General features: G+C 31.8%; 1 protein-coding gene across 1 annotated transcript in view; it reads right to left on the bottom strand.

The window, feature by feature from the left end:
• LOC124369241 (protein O-mannosyl-transferase TMTC1-like) overlaps positions 1-17,237 on the bottom strand; it is a 172,710-nt gene that overhangs the window by 51,449 nt on the left and 104,024 nt on the right. The window contains exons 3-4 of the mRNA XM_046827129.1: positions 4,447-4,520; positions 3,296-3,439 (exon numbers count right to left, since the gene is read on the bottom strand). Of these exons, the coding sequence (XP_046683085.1) occupies positions 3,296-3,439; positions 4,447-4,520 (218 nt within the window). The remainder of the gene's footprint in view (positions 1-3,295; positions 3,440-4,446; positions 4,521-17,237) is intronic.

Below are 17,237 nucleotides of genomic sequence, written 5' to 3'. Positions count from 1 at the left end.
TTATTAAGTACTTACTGTATTACTTAGCTCTGATTAGCGACAGATTATATAATTTAAAACTAGACTACGGCTCAAAATATGGTTGTGTTACTTGTATAATAATGAAACTATAAATATTGTTTCTTACAAAAGGCCTCATGTATATGAAAAAGTACAAAACTATAAATAAAAATTGTCTGCAACAAAACTGTAGTCATCAAAAACTTACTAAGTATCTATTTGATCTTCATACAGAGCAAAATTAAGTAGTTAATGGCTGGAGCACCATTCAAATTTCATATACAATTGCTCTTAAAAATTAAAGAAGCAAGAAATAATTTTCATAATTCGTAAAAGTTTATCATAAGGCTCCTTAAGATTGCATACACTTTTCATCAAACCCAGATAACGTATAAATGAAAAAAAAAACATTTTTATTGATCTCATATTGTTCACAGGTAAGTGTATCGAAACACCGCATGTAAATTTTTAATAGTAGTGTACTACCTACTACACTACTAGTAGTGTAAAACTATACTACACAAACTCTTAATAAGTTAGCATAGTATTTATATAACAAACAAGTCTGGTTAAATCCAGAACAACACCTTACATAACTTCATATAAACAAAGACTACGGCCCAACGACCTTAACTCAAATCAACACTGTGTTCTACAGCCAAGAGAGGATTTCTGAGTCGACCTATCTACCAACCCTACATGTCGTGCACTTTTTTAAAAATAAACACACCGTAAGACTTTTATTATTTGTTTTCCTCTAAAACGTCGTAGGCTACTGGTTTTCAAGATTATAATATTTAACCATAAAGATAAAGCAGTCTCTACTTATTTTAAGGGCAATTATGTAGATTGATTACTAACAATTATAATAGTGAATTCTCTCAATAGATAAGTTCAAAAATAACATGCATACTCAGTCACAACATAAACATACATAACAATTTTGCCGTGGGAAATGAAGTGGATGCTGCTAAAATAGTATAAACTGCAAATTATTTGTGGAACTAGACCACATGAAATTGTATCCAGTCTTTCCCATGGTAGGAAATCGAAGGTTCCTAGCACATGGACCAATTAATAAATACAAAGTAGGTAACAATTTATACCTGTATATTCATTTATAACTACAAAGAGGACGAATTGATTATTTTTATTATCATTGTATGATTAAGAATTCATACATATCCAGAACTGTATTTCCACTACAGCTCTCTTTATCGTCTTCTTTTCCATTTTTTTTCTTTTTATCTAAACGTTCAAACCGTTATTCCAGAGTAATGTATGGAGGACTAACTCTGTTATTGGAGATAATTACACTTTGAATGATAAAATTACCTAACTATCAGTTCCCATGCTAACCTAGGTCATGCTCTCACCATATTTTTTGTTTCTATCTACGTTAAACCTGTTTTAAAGATTTTATTGTGAGAAAATTAGCTATGTGCGTGAGTTGGACACTAATCCTGTGACTGGTTTTGAAGGACCGAAGGATAATGCTGGGTAGCAATATGGGCATGTTAACAATGTGAAACTCAGTCATTTCCGAAGAAACAATTTCACCCAACGTCTATTTAGATTTGAAAGAGAGATAACGATATATGGGTTTTATATCTAACATCAGAATTTTAGAAAGCTTTTACTGTTCCATATAGATAAACATAAATGTACCTAAACAAAAATGTCGATGTTATCCATCCGGTGCTGCCTTACGTTGTCAATGTATTTAATAAAGTATGCGTAAGTATACTGTATTTCGAATCTTATATTGGATAGCAGAAGATGGGCTATCTATTGTCTAACTCAAGACATTCAGTGGGATAGATATAAACAGTATATCCTAATTAGAATTTTCAATGTACGTAAATTTACTATTATGAGGATATATTATCAATACAGTCAGTCACTTGATATGAATAATAAATTAAATATGGAGTTTGTGACAGTTAAATTATTATAACTAGTACTAAAAATCGAGTATTTAAGAATACATATCTTCTAAAACTGACAGTGTAATGTGTTTGCATGTGGGAATTTCGCTAAGAATATCATGGACACATGCCTGTTTGGTTGCTCTCCCTGCTGTTGAAGATCACCGTCAGCCTGCTGTGGCAACTCGGAGTCAAGATGTGTTTTCTTAACTTATAACGTGTTTTCGGTTACTTGAGAGCTCAACACAATTATATGTTTCGGTTTCTATTTGGCACATTGAGATAGGGGAAAATTTGCGTTAAAAACTAAATGTTTGGACTGGAAGAGTTTTACTTTTATTTCATTTGATTACTTTATCTGCTGTATGAAACAAATATGAAAATAGTAATTAACTTCACACTAACAACATCAATGTTTAGCGTACATGAATATATAATGAATTAGATGTTATAGTTAAAAGTTCTAAATCAATGACAGCAACAATCTGATAAATAGCTATTCACTACAACAAGTGTGGAAAATAGATTTTATCACAAGTTTATTCGATCTTGTGCTGTGCGTTTAAGCTGATTGCTATTGTTTATTTGTTATATTTTTTCTTCTGTGTTTCAACTATTATTGTTCATACTCATAGTTTTATTAATGTGAGGGTATATAAATGCGTGTGCTCAATAACTCAGTATGGAACCATATGGTGATAAAAAGATTATTATGTTTATGAAGCCTCATATTATTAAAGCTGATTTTGCACACAAAGGTTTGCATAAAAAAAGTCTTTACTTTGACTACAAAATTATCAAAATAGTCCTTATCATAGACAAATTTAAAGCTTTTATGGTTCTAACAAAACTGTAGATCAAGGTTAATAAAAAGTCAATTTTCATTACTTTATATTTTGTTTAATATAGCTGAAAGAGTAAGAACACTTTTAATTAGTCCACGAATACGGTTAAAATTGTAAAAGTTACTTCACAGCTTATAAATACTCTATTTAATATTATCTTAAAGTATCACTTCCTTTTCTATTTTTTTGGAGATTGTTAATTTATTTTGTTTTACTCTTTTCCAATTCAAATGTTATAATACCATGTTATTGAGTAGAATGAAAACATCTATCTATATCAAATGGAAAACATTACTATCAAAACAGTCTGTACGAAATATTTTTAAGGGGAAACCTGTTTTGGCTTCCCAAAATTATGTTTATGTTAAACTGATTAAGGATTTTAGTTTTATCTATTTTTTACCAAAATCTATTAGTTTTATAATAATAATAAATTCATTAACGTAATATTTTTTATTAAAGACTCTAAATACAGAAATTTTTAAATCCAATGTTAATTCTTTCGTACTGTAATGTATTTACCTTTTCACAGGTGGCCAAGAATGATAGAGGTCATATACTAGATTGACAAACAACACCGTGACTCCTGTCTCCTTCGCCAACATGGAGAGTGCTGCGAGCTGAGAACTGACCCACATCCGATTGTGCTTCGAGCAGATCCCTTCACTAAGACAATAAGAAACCCAGGAAGCAAGTAAATGTTCTAAATTTTTAGAGTACAAATGTATCACTGATGATACAGGCTAATTTTATGGAAACTGAAGTTGAAATTGCACAAATAAACCTTGTTTTAAAAAGTTTTGTTATTAAGAAATACATGGAACATATATAATAACAATTTACGAAGACAGTGATATGATCTTAGATAGATAGATTATTTTATAGATAAAGACTATAGAAGGTTTATTATTGTGTATAAAGTTTTTAAATTAATCTATTAGTAAGCCCTAATATTAATAGAAAACCACTTTTGTTGCATTTTCAAAACGTTTAATACCCTTAAATACACTTTACATATATGACTTAAGATGAATATTTTATATTAAATTGAATTAAATGAAAATTTTAAATACATTTATGATTATAGAGATATTTTTTTTATTTGATTATTTTCGAGCAGTTCCCTTCACTAAGACAATAAGAAACCAAGGAAGCAATTAAATGTTATAAATTTTAAGAGAGCATATGTATGATTGATGATACAGGTTTATATTAATGGCAATATAAACTGAAACTCCAAAATTAGCTTTATTTTAAAATGTATTGTTATTAAGATATACATGGAACAAATAATTACAATTTACGAGGACAGTAATATAATCATAGCATTTGAAAGATAAAGACTATAGAAAGTTTATTTTTGTGTGTATTTTTAATATTAGTCTATAGTAAGCCCTAATATTAATAGAAAACAACTTTTGTTGCATTTTCAAAATGTTTAATAACCTTAAATCTACTGTAAATGTATGACTTAAGATGAATAGTTTATATTAAATTGCATAGTTTAAAATACATCTATGATTATGGAGATATTTTTTTATTTGATTACTTTTAAATATTTTTATCCGTACAATAATCAGTATCAATACAAAAGTTATTAACAATTTGCGAATAAAAACCAATTTTCACTTTGCGCCAAAATTGAAAAAGTCAACTACTAAAAGATCACTCACTCATGATAAGCTAGGAAGGACAGGAGGAAGAAGACACACGCCAAAACATCGGCTCGGCCAACGATGCCCGTTACCTACAACAAGGGCTCATATAATAATAATAATAAATTTATTTCTCAAAACAACAAATATGTTATAAATCATTCTGAACATTGTACACTGGCACAATACAATACATAACATACATAACAATAAAATTAAAACAATGCCAAGCAGATCCTATAAAATTAATATATTTCAAGTACAATGCATAATATAATATAGCCTAATTATGAGAAATAGACTCCTCCAAGGCACAGCCTGATTGGAGGTCTTACTGAATTTATTTTACAAATGGCTGATCTAATTAAAAATAAAACCACAGTGTAACCACAAAGATTTCTTACAATGTATCACATTCAGTTATATAGGATTTAGGTGACGGTTAAAGAGTGTAATAAAAATAATATATTGTCAACATGATGTCTCTTAGTATTGTTAAGGCTGGTGGTGAAAACAGTGTTTGAGTTTAACACCTGTAAATATACTGTTATATGAGGACGAGATATTTATTACTAGAGACTTATGCTACAAATATGGAAATATAAATGTCTTTTTTCAATTTCTGTATATTTTAAAGTATATATTTAAAGGTATTTCTTTTCCAATACTACTCCAAGAAAATTAAGAAATAGAAAATTTTTTTAATAAAATACAAGAAATAACGATGATTTTTACATTACTTCATAAAGAAAACAAATATTTATAATGTGGAAATCTAAATATTTTACACATTTATATATTTTGCAAGTCTTAGAAGTGAAAGTTTCTTCTTTCCTGTGACCAAAGCTACGATGTTGCGTTCTAAACTCAGAAGTACGGTACGGTATTAATTTCTAGTCTATAAGTATAGCGGGGCTCTGACGCTACTGCTAACGCACTTTCGTAGATTCCGGATACCGGATATTTTACAAAGAAATTACTTTACAATTTATAGTACTTCAATGAGGGTATATAATAAATTTTATAAGGAAAACATGAAAAGTAATTCACTAGTTGATGAGTCTAAGAAGTATGTCATACTATTCTCTACTGATTTTTTCTCATTTTTTAAATTCTGAAATTCAGTCAAGATTTGAACCGCAAAAAAAGCTGGGAATCGATCGTTGTTGAAGGTCCTTAAGAAACTGATGGCCTACATGAGGAAGATATGAAAAAAAACATTGCGTCTTAGTACCAATCAAAACAGCCGCAACTACAGCCTTCCAGTCCCGACTTATAAAGTGACATATGCTTAAAGGGCGCTTTGCACTATTTTTTTCGGTGGTGAAAACGGAGCTTTTTGGATATGATTGAACATTAAACTTAAATATCCTTAAGTGTTTATCAACTCGCGGCGGAACCCCACCAGGTGGACGTCAGAAGCTTTGACGCTTTTATGGAATCTTTAAATAAAAAAGCCATTTATTTTGGGTTTTTAGTGATGTGGTAAATTACGTTCTCGTTAACTTGTAAATGACACTACTGCTTATGCACATCGGTCAATCATTAACAGTAAAGATATTGAAGTTCATGATTCTAATATCGAAAGTGAGTCCACGGACACATAGAACGAAATAAACCACACTGATATACCGTATGTAACAAATTAATCATATATTGGATTCACTGTGATAAAAAAATCATAATAAAACTATTTCTATATTATTTTAAATGTGGCTGAGATAATTAATCACATCCATAAGTAGTGAGATTAATCCGGTAGACATTAAATTACATTTTCCAGCCGCGAGTTAAATCCTACCAGCTCAAAACTATTTCATTTAGAGTAATAGAATAGTCCCTAAATCAATACATTTTTTAGTTAATAAATGCAATGTTTTAAGTAATTAATCATAACATTACCTGGTTCTTATAAAGTTATATATTAAGGACATCTTAAGGTACTTTTCCACACTCAAAGTTAGAATCGCTATAGATGTCTGGTATTGTATACGTCCAGGCAGGAAACTCAACATCCTTAATCTGTCTTATACATGACTAGTTTGCAGACATTGTACGGGGCAACAACTGTTGGTTATTTTATTTCGTTCAAAAACGTATTAACCAAATCGTGGTAAAACAAGTTTTATATACACGATACCGTCATATAATAATAATTCAAATATGGATATAAAAATATTTACGGCATCCAACTCAAAATACAATGATAATATAACAATATACGCCACGCGCCTCTTTTTTATGAAAGATTTAAAAATAACTCTAACATGGCGTCCCAAACTGAAAGTAACGGTTGATTTCAATCCAACGCTAAGATATCTGTTGTATTTCATGCTGTATACATACATTTAGTATAGTTATCTTTCCTCATGGCGCTGCGTTGGAAGACGTCTAAATAAATAACTTATGTACTTTTTTGAACATTAAACAATTAAAAGCGTACATTGGGAACATTGTATTGAGATTACAGGAATAAATAAGTTAAACACTAAAATGACGGTCTTGTGAATTCATTTTCATTCTTAGATACTACTTAGACATACTGGATAAAAGAGGTAAAATCTTCGCTCCATCACCTGCAGCCTAGTGGACTCACAAACTTCTTAATCTTAATTTTCCCGAACTCCTAACGCACTCTGAGTAGCGTTAGTGACGTGGAAACAGTAAATGAGATCGCCATCTATCATGACGCCGAGAGTCTTTTCTTAGAAAGCCGATTAAACCATCGGCAACCTATGACTTACTTCTCATTTACAAACACTGTAACAGATTTTGGCTACAAGCTGCACTTACTGGTTAAGGTCAAAGTTAGTTACATAAAACAACTACTACATTACAAGTTATAGGGACAAAATTATTGACAATGGCTGATTTGGACGGGTTATAGAATTGTTATTAAAAATATATTACTATGTTCCGAGGATTTGAATCTCATCTCTTCTTCAAGTTTAAAAATCCCTGATTCTAATGTTAAGCCTTCACAAATTGGTATATGAACTCACCAGAGTAAAGAATTGCAAAAGAATAAGTTGTGTGTCAAAATTTCAAACATATATCTGAGAATATTAGGCTGTCAAAAGATGATAAACATACAAAACAAATAAATGATACAACTAGTTCTGATGCAAAACTTCATTTGGACACTGCCCAATTCTCGAAACGTAAAGTTCCATTTTTGTCAAATATAACAATGGGATACTTCGAAATCCTGTTGTTACCTCATGAAAAAGATGCAACCGACAATCACCTGCACAGAGATGAATTGTGCAACATTGCCCATGCCCAGGGAAATCAGAAGTTTACACGTTAAACAGCACAGACCCAAGGCAGATCTCCTGAGACTCACCCCTCTGTTTAAGTTGAGGGTCAGCAGACTCGCTACATAATTCTGTATCCTGACGCGTACGTCTAAGGTACAGATTGTGTACTTTATGGTTTTTTCGTAAACTTTCTTAAAATTACACCAAAACCATAATAATGCAATTTCCTAACAGTATTTCACGATTTTCAGATTGTGAATTAACCATAATCTTTTTTACTTTTTAAATTATGTGTATATAGTCTACTATACTTCTGAATAAATACAAGAAGGCCTTACGTGTATTGCCTTTTGACCGGATACTTTTCATAGGAGTATAATATATTCATATGATTTTTGATGGCGCCTGATGGTACTGTTTAAATATGAACTCAAAGCTTTAACAATTAAAATATATATTATGCCACTACCTAATTCCTTTCCTTATATTTCTTTTATTGCTTATTTTACTTGTTCTTCATTGGCGTTAAAGGACTTTCAAATTAAAGACGATTTATTATATGTTATATTTTCGTTAAAATATTACTCCTTTGCTAATCGCTTTGATTGTAAAATTTCGTAGTTCGTAGTAAGAACTATTTATTTAACAACGAAGTTTTTAAATCTTTGGACTCTCATGTGGGTGCTAGATTTCTCTTAGGAAAACTGTGTTGCACTAAATATTAAAGTATTCAGTTATATTTTAGTAGCCTGCATACTGTCACTTATTTGTGTTACATATTTGTTGCCAAGGTTACTTTTCTTTTTAATCTTTTAGTTGCTGGCCTCCATACGCTCTTTTTTGTTAATGGTTTTTGGCAAAATATTTACTTGCTTATCGTTATTTACTCAAAAATTATATTAAAAACAATTTTAGATGATTTCTTTTACCATGTTAACTATTTTAGGTACAATAATCTTGCAGCATTCGTCCTGTCTATATTATTATGGGATGTTAAAATTAGATATTTTGATCATTTCAATAGCAAATAAATGTTGCCATCTTATTAGTGTAATGTCTTAGATATTGTCTTTTAGTGGTATTAAAAAGGAAAGTTCACTAATAAATTATTAAGTTTTGCGTTGCTGCAAAGTACAACACATTTTTTATAAAAACGAGACTATTGTATGTCACCTATCGGTGTTGTATGTAATTAAGACCTTGAATTCCCAATTGATCTTGAATTTAATGAAATAAATGCATATTTTTTGGATCATATTTTAAAGCAAATAAAGAATCTAATTTGCTTTACAAGTTGAACGAACGAGACAATACTTAAAAACGCATTTGAGTTCATGAGTTTAAACAAGAGAGTGAGTACGAAGTACAATCGGCATTGGATGAGATCACTTCCAGAGCAGTTGGTAGTAATGGTGTTAATATAGACATGATTAACACCACAAGTACTTTTGAAATTGGAGCAATAACAAACCTAATTAGTGAATCTTCAATAACTGGAGAGTTTTCACAAACCTGGAAGCTGGCATCGTTCGCTCCTTCCCGGAAACACAGAGCTGCGAGAGATGGAGGGAAGCGCAGCTAATCTAGTTATTAAGTCGTGCTAGATTATTCCCAAACGCTTGACTCGATGAGCTACATTTTTAATATTTTCAAAGCTAGGATTTCTGCTTTGAAGAGGCAGCAATCGGATGTGTAAAATCTTACCTTGGAGACGGGTACGAAATAACAAAGTTGAATACAGTATATTTATTTTTTCAGCTAGAAATAAGAGATACCTATCTTTCTATAAATAAGATATTTTCAATTTTTTATCCAATGTAGTGGAGTAAATCCATATGTCGATGACCGCCAGCTTCATTTAAAGTATGAAACTAAAACAATGCTAGGCTCAACTATGATCTTGATTATGTAAGTTAGTGGTATGAAGCATGGTATGGAAATGTGGATACTTATTCTAGCAAACCTAGTATTGAAAGTAAGTTATATTGTAAAATTGTTGGAGTCATGATAGACAGTAACCTCACATTTACAGAACATTTCACATATCTGTAGGAAAGCATTGCTAAGAATTATGGGTATGTACCGATACATACGTATACGTAAATTTGAACATTATTTTATTCAATCTAAAAATGATTTCTTTCCAGCATACTGCAACAGTAATCTCGAGTGGCTATGTGGATCGCATTCAAACGTTACAGATTACTGCCGTGTGTTATGTATGTAACGTGAGAAGACAATATCATGTATCGGTCTATCGTCGCTGCTAGTTTGATGCAAATGGAAGCCGTGTGTATGGTGCTACACTATTGGCTGGTTAATCTGGTAGGGAAATACTATGTATCAGACAGATTGGATTGGAGAGAGGTCACTCTTCATGGAACAAGACAGGATAATCAGCTTCACTTTCTAAGGTGACGCTAGAAATTGGTAGAAAAAGATTTTCCTACTTTGCCCTACGTTTTACTATGCCCTTCTAAAAGAGGTTAAAGGTGACCATTTTAAGTTAAGACTTAAGGATCATTTGTATAAACCTATATAGAATTAAAAATTTCTTTACAATTTTACTATCTTATGTATATTAAAAAAATTTTAATCATTACTTTTATAAACTTTAATGGTGATAGTTCTGTAAAACAGATGTAACCAAAAACGCTCTACATAAAAGCGTCTTGTAGTGTCTTTTACTAAAAAGGCGCTTTGAATTGAATTTATATTATTATTTCCCTCTTTTTTTTAAGTTTATACATGAGTGCGTTTGTGTTGGTATTAATATATTAGTATGAACCAATAAAAAATATTAAATTTAGATCAATTTCTTACCGCTCTAAAAGATACATTTACAAAAGATGTATTTTAAAATATCCCTACTTCAAAATCAATAAAAATCATGTTTTGAACAACGGATGTGTTAATTTACTTAAGTGGTATAAAGACATTCAGTGACATAGTCCTGTATATATATATATCCTCCTATGGGAGACTATACCATTATGGTGGAATCTGTTCACTTGAGTAATTAGGGTTGACCCCTCTCTATTATTAAATATGTACGCTCCCAACACGACGAACCTGAGAGTGTACACAAACATCCCCAGTTTGCCATACAAGCTCCCAACATGTAATCCCTCCTATTGCTTCAAACAAGACGACACAATTAAGTATATTAAAGAGAATTTTAAAATGAAGGCTGCACCCCAACTCTAATATTCAAAACTTTTAATAATTACTTATGAAATGATGATAAATTAATTTAAGGGCCAGAGAGACAGAAATCGACGATAACTAACCATACGAGACTACTTACTACGTTAAGTGGGTTGTGTACCTCGAAAATCAGAAAAATTAGATTCATGTATTTTGCTTTTTTATAAATCTGCGTTTATATTAGGTAAAAGAACCATGACATAAATTTGTTTTGGATTATAAAGTGCAGTGATGAGTTTTGATGATTTCTGTAGCTCCGCTGTCATTTTTACAATTGATATAGTAACACTTTAACATAGTTATTGGATTTTACTTTTAAGTAGTTAGCAGCACATCCAGTTGAAAATAATGGTAAGAAACACCTGGTTTTGTTGTTTATTCATCACATAGGTTATGTTTGATGACTTATAAAGTATTTTTTCTTTTTTTTGTAAATCAAATTGGATCGGTGAATAATATTATATGGAACGGAATACCCAAAAACACTTTTATACAGTTTGACACTCTAGTCTTAGGTATTGATGAGGCCGTAGCAACCTACAGTGAGGGTAGTATTGTAAAATGCAATCTACTAAAGATTTTGTACTACAGTAATGAAGGCATTAGACATATACCGTATCCAAAAAAGTGACCGTGAAGCCCAGCAATTATTTAAAAAGCCAAGCAGAAGGCCATCACTGCTAAGCGGAAGCTTGAGGCAGCGGTAGAAGCCAAAACAAGCAATTGCTTTACAAAATCTAGGTTTTCCGAAGGCTTACTTTTTTAATGCATTTAATACCGTATGCAAAACGTTTTTAAGATAAATCTTTACCAATTGTTTAGTAAGGCAGTGGAAAGCTACTGAGTTGTTTTGGTAAAAATATCTCTAAGATTTTGGTATTTAAAAAATTAAAATGTAATAAAATAATAAGTTATTTTTTTATGTTTCGGAAAAAAATATAATATATATATATATATATATATATATATATATATATATATATATATATATATATATCGAAAAAATATTTTGTTAGAAGTACTAAAAAGGCTTACATTTAATACAAAAGTGGAAATAAATGATTTTATGAGTAATCGCAACATCAAAAAAGCTAAATTGTCATGAAAGAGGTATAGAGTTATGCAACCCCCTTAAAGTGCCTTTAAAATATTTAATATGTATGATAATTAAACTAAATGTATTACTATGATATATTATTATTGGTTGTACACGTGAGCATTTAGTTCACGTACAGTGCACTTAAGGGGAGTTGAAGGTCGAAGGGTCAAAAAATAACAAAACAATTTTTTTTAGCTAAATTTGTTCTCTGTATCTTTCTTTGCATTTTGATGCCAAACATGGCCTATAAAAGTTGTTCTAAGTATTTTTTATTTAATTTTATAAAATAGTCTGCATAGCCAATTTGCGACCAGTTCAGCTTTCACCAACTTCTATTGACGATAATTATTTCTGTATTTGTTTGCACTTTGCATAGTACTCAAAGTGAAGAGTAAAGGTTGAAGAAAAATCAATGTTGGCAACACTTACTGCATATTATTTGTTGTCTATTGCTGTTTTTCTTGTCTGCTTAGACTAACCTAGTATTGTTTACTGTTGTTTTCTGGTTTGTCAGTGAGAAAGGTAAACAAAGTGTTGTTGTTTGTGTTTATTATTTATAATAGTGAAATATTTTAGAGTTTAGTTGTAAATATGCCGAGAGTGCAAATAAAAAAACCTAAGTTTCACGGTAACAGGTTTACAAATGCTAATCCAAGACAGGAAGCAGAGACTGAGGTTAGGCCTAGGCCTTCAGTCATCAGTTCTGCTGAAAAGAAAATTGTAGGCAAATTAGATACTTATGATAGCTTTGATGCTTCAGATAGAAACTTATTAATTTCATACAACATTTTGTGTTCAGTTTTTTCTAACTTTGTAGCTTGTAAGGAGTGTGGATCTGACGTTTTGATAAAAGACGATATAGAAAAGCGTAATGGGCTGGCAAGTAATTTAGTTCTAAAGTGTACAAATGATGACTGCACATTTAGTCATGAATTTTACTCTTCTAATTTTATTGATAAAAATAATACTTTTGATATCAATCTAAGAATGTTTTATGGTTTGCGGTGCATTGGAAAGGGGCCAGAAGCTGGAAAACTTTTGTGCGGAATGTTGAACTTGCCTTCGCCTTGCACCTATGTAAGTAAATATACGAATACTCTCAGAAACTCTTTAGCTACTGTTACTGATAGTTGTAGGAAAAATGCCACATTAGAAGCAATAAATGAGAATATAGATGATAAAGATGAAAAAAAATAGTACAGACATTCCAATTGCTTTTGATGGAACGTGGCAAAAGAGAGGATTCGTATCCAAAAATGCGTGTTGTACTGTTACGAGTGTTGATACCGGAAAAGTGTTGGATGTGGAAGTTTTGACAAAGTACTGCAGTGGATGTGAAAAAACAAAAGGCAACGAAGGTAAAATAAAAAGTCATGAACCTAATTGTTTAAAAAATTATGAGGGGACAAGTGGCGGCATGGAGTGCGTGGCTGCTGTTGCAGTTTGTCGACGATCGATACCTACGCGTGGCGTACGGTATGTACAATTTTTAGGTGACGGCGACTCTAAGGCTCATCTGGCTGTAGTGGAAGATAATCCTTATGGCGACGACACCCCTGTTGAGAAGCTTGAATGTATAGGGCATATTTCCAAGAGAATGGGCACAAGGCTGCGAAAATTAAAAGCAAGGCTTGGCGGTAAACCTCTGTCAGATGGTAAATCTATAAAAGGAGTAGGTAGACTTACAGATAAAGTTATTGATAAATTTCAGTCATATTATGGCAATGCAATTAGAGCTAATGTAAATAGTTTGGATAAAATGAAACGTTCTGTATGGTCCATATATTTCCATTACATCTCTACGGATGAACACCCGAGCCATCAGCTATGTCCACCTGCACCGGAAACTTGGTGCAAGTACAATAAAGCTGTTTATGAAAAAAAAGACTTCAAGCATAAAAATACAGTTCCTGTTGCAGTAATGGAAGTTATAAAACCTATTTTTCAATCATTGGCTGATCCTAGTCTCCTTAAAAAATGTCTACATGGAAAAACCCAAAACGTTAACGAGTCTTTCAACAATATAGTCTGGAGTAGAATACCTAAGAATGTATTTGTTGGAAGAAAAACTTTAGAAATAGGGGTATTTGATGCAATCTTGACATTCAATGATGGAAACTTAGGTAGATTAAATGTTTTGAAAGAAGGATTGTTAACTACGGTATAAACACTGTTGTGGCGCTGAAAAAAGCTGATGAGGTTCGACTTCAAAAGGCTCAACGGGCAGCACAGGATGCAACCAAAGAATCCAGAATTGCTGAAAGAAGAAAGAAACTTGAAGAAGAAGAAGAAGGAGCATCCTCTCAATACTGCCCAGGTGGATTTTAAGGTAAAATATTCACAATAATAAGCTGATTTTTTACATTTATGTCGTTTTCCGAAAGTTGCATTTTTTAGTTTTAGGAACCATTATCTCAGGTACTAGTAGAGTTATTGCTTTGAAATTTTTACTGGCTGTTTGTATATATGTAATGTACAAGATAAACTACAATGAATAAAATTCTTCAACTAGAAAAAAATATATATAATATGAAAAATGTTTGAAAAAAATTTGCGATTAAAAAAAATTTATAATTTTCAAGTTATATTACCTATCAAGCTAATTGTAGTTTATTTTACTTATTATGATGCAAAAAATAAGCATAAAAAATTTCATGCTGTTAGTTGCTATGGTTACCCAGATATGTGTTCCTAAAATTCTTACTTTTAACATGGGCGGGAATGGGGCCTTCAACTCCCCTTAACTTTGTAAGTAAGACATATTGGACCAAAAACTCAATTGAGCCAGCTATCATGGCTGGACACTGATAAACACAAGGTCTGCCACCTGAAAATTACTAAAACAGCAGTACAGAACTTCATTACCTATTGTAACTAACACATCAACAAAATATCCGTTGAAATCATTCATTCCTGTTCAAAATCCCTTCCTTTTTTAGTATTCTTCCATTTTGAAAATAATCCATTCTATGTAAACATCTGGATAGTATGTTTAAAAGCCACGATAGATGTTTTAAGACTGATGTTTTGATTTTTCATGTTATAAGATTCAATATTAACCTTAAATTGATTTTTTGTCAAAAATACTTAGGTCTCAAATATAATTTAAAAATAAATTGGAAACATTGATGCATCGTTATTATTAGCAAATACTTTAATTTAAAAATCCCTTTACGTTGATTTCTACGTGAGGTTTAGACGATTGTTAATCATTTCATTTTGAGTACTGATAATTATTTGAAATCACTATACATTTGCTTGTTTATAAGTTGAGTAGTGGTAACAAACAAAGTAGCATTGTTTTATATTTTAGACAATAAATTATTTCATTATTAATACATCACCCTCCTTATTCTCTGAATCAGACGCTATAGTATGATATTATATTTAATTTCTCGCATAAATTCAGATCATTATTATTAATAAAACTTGTACAAAACGATTAAGGTAACACAAATTTAAGTTACAATTCTTTTAAACTGTTGTAACTGATTTCATGCGGAATATTATATAGTTCCATTTAAGTCAAATAAATGATGACAAAACTGATATGCACTCTACATGTTTACAAAAATGTTGTTTGAGTTCTTCTTTCACCAGCATAATTTGGGTTCATTCTCTCCAGACTAGACTTCATGTTGTTGGTGATCAAGTTAGGTATTATGTAGTTATTGAGTTAGGTACTGAGAGGCATTCCGTTACAGGCACTTCTTATGCACACAAGTCTTTTTGCGTATGTTTATGTATTACTTTTTTGATACCTGAAGAAGAGGGTAGGTTTGAATCCTCGAAACGTAATATAAGACCTTTTTGTTAAATATACCGATGGCATATGTGTATATATATATATATATATATATATGTTACACTCAAACACCGAATTCGGACAATGTCCGAAATTTTTACTCACTCCGCGATGTGGACAACGTGAATTACCCACGTCGCGGATTGAGCATTTTTTTCGGACATTGGCCGAAGCGAAATACCCAGAACGCGTTGTGGGTAAGCGAAAGTACTCAAGAGACGAAATAAACACGTTCATCGGAGATTGAGCAAAACCATAATACCCATAACCCGACGTGGGTAATCTAATTTGCCCACGTCGGGTTGTGGGTATTTGTAATTTGCGCAAACGCCGAAATCCGTTTCCCACAGTCCAGACGTGCAGGTCGAGACATGCGCCCCCCCCCCCCCCCACTATCGTCACTGTTAGCAACAAATAGGCCTACTGTCTATTTTCATTGACATTAGTGCACTGTCGTTATACACAAGCAGTTTTTCTTTGTTCTGTGCGTAAGTGGCGTGTGTTGACTTATTTTAAAGTGCTGTTGTGTTTTGTGATTTTGTTTGAAATGAAGGAATCATTTCACAGTAAATTGGAAGATCTGATGTCCAAGAAGAATGGTCTCACAAGTCGAAATTTTATTATCGAGGAGCCACGCTATGAAGAAATTATCAGCGAAGTAAAGGAGGCAAAACAGAAGAGGAAAAATGGTCAGTCCTTGATGTCTAAAGATTATCGCCGAATCAATCGGTTTGATGTCATAAACATTGGCGATAAAGAAATGTTGATTGAAAAAACAACTGAAGAAATGACAGATATAAAATATTTCTGTCGCATTGATCAAATGTATGACACAATTCATTCAGCTCACTTACGAGTTGGTCATAAAAAAGAAAAAGCTATGGAAGCCGAGCTAAAAAAGAAATTTTGTAACATTACCAGGGAGGTAATTAAAATATATTTGGATCTTTGCGAACCTTGCGCACTTAAGAAAAAGTCAAAAAGTAAAGGGCTGGTTGTTAAACCCATCATTATGACAGCATTAAATTCACGCTGCCAGGTAAGATATCATAGCATTTCTCTAAATAAAACAGTTTCTCCTTTGCTGACAAATACCTAAGCGTATTACGCACTGGCAGTTGTTATAATGAGGTATATGGTATAGTTGACATAACATTTATGTTGAGTCGATTTATGTATTTTTATTGTATTTTAGGTGGATCTAATTGATATGCAATCAGAGCCTGACGGCGAATACAAGTTTATCCTTAATTATCAAGATCATCTCACCAAGTTTGTTGTTCTACGTCCCTTGAAAACTAAAATTGCTGATGAAGTATCCGACATCCTTTTGGATATATTTTGCTTATTTGGGGCTCCATACATACTTCACAGTGATAATGGACGGGAATTTTGTAACCGGGTAAGTGGTAAAAACAAATTACTGTAGTGAAAAGAT

This window comes from Homalodisca vitripennis, chromosome X (genome assembly GCF_021130785.1).
Source record: "Homalodisca vitripennis isolate AUS2020 chromosome X, UT_GWSS_2.1, whole genome shotgun sequence".
NCBI classification, from domain to species: domain Eukaryota; kingdom Metazoa; phylum Arthropoda; class Insecta; order Hemiptera; family Cicadellidae; genus Homalodisca; species Homalodisca vitripennis.
The sequence above is the reverse complement of the archived record's forward strand: the minus strand, read 5'-3'. Positions and strand labels throughout refer to the sequence as shown.